Below are 3,136 nucleotides of genomic sequence, written 5' to 3'. Positions count from 1 at the left end.
ATAAATAAACCCTGCAGATCACCTCTTGTTAAAATTATATCGTCGCTGGAATAATGAAATAGTGTAACATGAAAAGTATAGTTTTGAGAAAAACGAATTGGAAGTTTTTATAAACCATTACAAACCATACAAATACAATTTAGTTTTTCGGGAATAAATTAGTGAGCCAAAGAGATATTTAAGAAAACTAAAGATTTTTCTAATAGATTAAAGGATTGTCTATCCAATGGTGCAATTATCGAATAATAGTTTATGTGGCATTTACACTGTTTCTTTATTCGAGCGACGATATAAACTCTTAACTGTAGTTAAGCGTTTTGTGGAAATGGGTTGTAACATACAGTCTTTTACATAAAGTATTTTACATAACTTAAAACGAAAACATGAAACCAGCAAATGTATCGTTAAACGATAGTTAAAATTTACATTTACAATTTTATAAATGGGTCGCATTCGTTTTAGTCCTGTGAAATTATTTTCTTTCACCATTGGTTCCGGCAGGGAAAAATGATCCAAAACCCTGATTTGTGGGGCTGTAGGGACTTTGATCGCCATATTGGGGAAAATGGGGTGTTTCCTTAAATTGCTACATTGCGAACTCGTACTAAAAGTTCTGAGTTGTCAAGGTAAATTCTTACATTAAAGAGCCCTTTCAAGTTTTGGCTCTCTTAAGGTGTAGACACATACGTATGTAAGTACATAAGCAAATTTGTTTGTTTTGCGCAATTGTAAGAAGGTTCAAAGTTATAAATTTTTATAAGTAATAAGTTAGTATTAAAAGCTTAAAAGAAAAGACTTACCTTGAAAAAAATTACCAAATTGAAAAAAAAATACCAAATTACCAAACTCGTTCTAAACAAAAAAAAATACCAGTTTTGGTAAAAAATTACCAAAGCGGCAACGCTGTTCTTGTTACGGTCTCATTTCGCTGCTATGTGAAACAAGTTTTTTCGCACTCGTGGGTTTTCCTTCTAGTGTTTTCCTATTTTTTAAAGCCGACATTTCCTTTGTAAATAAAGTTTTTTTTAAGTCTCATAGAGAAAAAAATGAAAAAGCACGTTACTTTTCGTGACATTCACCCTCATTGCGAGAGTCGTGTCGAATGCCAGTCGTTTTTCGAGAGTCGAATCGTATCGAAAATTGCACGTCATTGCCTAAAATTTCCACTCGACTAGTGTATTAAAACGGAAAAACTTGGCAGCACTGTATAGTTTTCGACAAATTTCGTCGTTTACTTTTTTCAGCACGACAGCTTGTTTATGAAGTGATAAAGTGCAAAAATTAACTAAAAATTACTGTGAATACTATTGTATTTAACAAAATATGAATAGCATAGAAATATTTTACAGCTCATCAGAAGACGAGGATCAAATACAGGAGCTGATAAAATTGCGAAGACATTTGAGGCAGCAATTAAATGTATATGATTTGCCAGATGTGGAGTAATTTTTCTGAAAATGCATATGTACATATGCGAGTGTTTATATGTTGTTTAACTTTTTCAGGTTTGTGCGAAATTTCAGCCTTTCGAAGCAAGCATTTCAGTTAGTACTGGAAGAAATTGCATTACCAGACGCAATTCGTAGTACTGCTGTGCAACCAGCCATAAAATTAGCTGCCACTTTGAACGTTTTGGCTAAGGGCAGCTACCAGCATGGAGCTGGAAACCAGTTTAATCTAGGCCTCGCTCAACCAACCGTCAGTCTCATCATTAAAGAGTTGATACCTTTAATGTAGGAGAAACTTTGCTGCCAGTGGATAAAAATGCCAGACAACGACGAAAAATTACAAATAAAAGAGCATTTTTATACAAAGTTTCGTCTCCCTGGCGTAATAGGATGTGTTGATGGAACGCACATAGCAATAAGAACTCCAAGTGCTGAAGAACGCCCACATTTCTACAACAGGAAGGGTTTTTATAGTTTAAACACAATGGTGGTAAGTGGCATTAAACATTTCTATCCTACCTAATTTTTTTTTGCACTAAAGGTATGTGATCACAAAATGCGAATTAGGAGCATAGACCCGAGATATCCTGGATCATGTCATGACTCACTCATTTGGAGATCAAGTGACATAAGGTCATATTTACAAGCCCAATATAATAACGGAGAGCACAATACTTGGTTATTAGGTATTTTAAAACTTCCAATTTGTTTTAATAAACTGCAACATCTTTATTTAAGGAGATGCCGGTTACCCATTAGAGCCGTTTTTGATAACTCCATATAGAAGCGCAGGAGAAGGTACACACCAAAGTACATTCAATAAGTGCCATTCAAGGGCTCGAAACGTTGTTGAGAGAACTATTGGTGTGATGAAAAAATCGTTTCCGTTGCCTTTTGAGCTCTCAGCGATTAATGTACGATTTTAATAAGGCGAAATCGATTATAAATATATGTGCAGCTTTGCACAATATTTGTATACATTTAGGAGAAGTTGCACAGGAGACGACCATAAATGAAGATAGTGAAGAAACAAGTATAGACACGACGTCACTGCCACCTGAGGATTTAACAGCTGCAAACATTAGAAATTCACTGATGAACACTCTGATTAATTAAAACTTATTTATGTTTTGCAATTCAGTCTTTTTTTTATTCATAAAGTGTAAAATAAAAGTGTTAATTCAAAATTACTCTTAAGACTACTTTTTTAATTATTTCTTTCCAAAATGTTTAACTTCATTCTTTGTATTTTTAGTTTTTCCTGTTTAAGGAGTATCTTTTCTTTCCTTTGTTGATTTTTGATTTTGCGTTGAGTTTCATTTTGCTCCAGTTCTTTTTTGTAAAGTCTTAGGCGTTCCTCCTCTAGTTTGAATCGCTTTCTTTCGTAGCGCTCTGTTTCTTTCAAATGGCCTTCTATACGTTTAAGTGAGTTTTTCACATCTTCATACAAATTACTCTGTACTTCAGTTTGCTTTTGAAGTAAAAGTTCCCGGTTCGTCGCCGAAGATGTTTTCTTTTGGGTTAGCCTTTCTTTGTTTGGTGCCGGGGGTGTTTTCGTTGAGTTTGTTCTTGAGGGTGGAATATTCTCTCTATTTTCATCACTGTCATAAATTATAACGTTGGAGATTATTTCTATAGACTCTGAAGTATTACGGTCTACATTTGATTCGTTTAAAACTTGAGAGCTT

The 3,136-nt window shown here is 34.3% G+C and overlaps 1 protein-coding gene across 1 annotated transcript; it reads left to right on the top strand.

Moving 5' to 3' along the window:
* The first annotated feature begins 1,496 nt into the window (after positions 1-1,496).
* Positions 1,497-2,564, top strand: LOC118751111 (putative nuclease HARBI1). Its single transcript, XM_036485878.1, has 4 exons — positions 1,497-1,938; positions 1,990-2,134; positions 2,187-2,312; positions 2,434-2,564. Exons 1-4 carry the CDS (start codon positions 1,765-1,767, stop codon positions 2,562-2,564), a joined length of 576 nt encoding a protein of 191 aa, XP_036341771.1. The 5' UTR covers positions 1,497-1,764.
* Positions 2,565-3,136: the final 572 nt, after the last annotated feature.

This window comes from Rhagoletis pomonella, unplaced genomic scaffold (genome assembly GCF_013731165.1).
Source record: "Rhagoletis pomonella isolate Grant_MI unplaced genomic scaffold, Rhpom_1.0 Rhpom_scaffold_00542, whole genome shotgun sequence".
Taxonomy (NCBI): Eukaryota; Metazoa; Arthropoda; class Insecta; order Diptera; family Tephritidae; genus Rhagoletis; species Rhagoletis pomonella.
The sequence above is the reverse complement of the archived record's forward strand: the minus strand, read 5'-3'. Positions and strand labels throughout refer to the sequence as shown.

Coding starts and splice junctions, on each gene's coding strand:
- LOC118751111 (XM_036485878.1), top strand. CDS start 1,765: ATGCCAGACAACGACGAAAAATTACAAATAAAAGAGCATTTTTATACA. Junction 2,135..2,186: donor GCACAATACTTGGTTATTAG/GTATTTTAAAAC, acceptor TCTTTATTTAAG/GAGATGCCGGTTACCCATTA. Junction 2,313..2,433: donor CGTTGTTGAGAGAACTATTG/GTGTGATGAAAA, acceptor GTATACATTTAG/GAGAAGTTGCACAGGAGACG.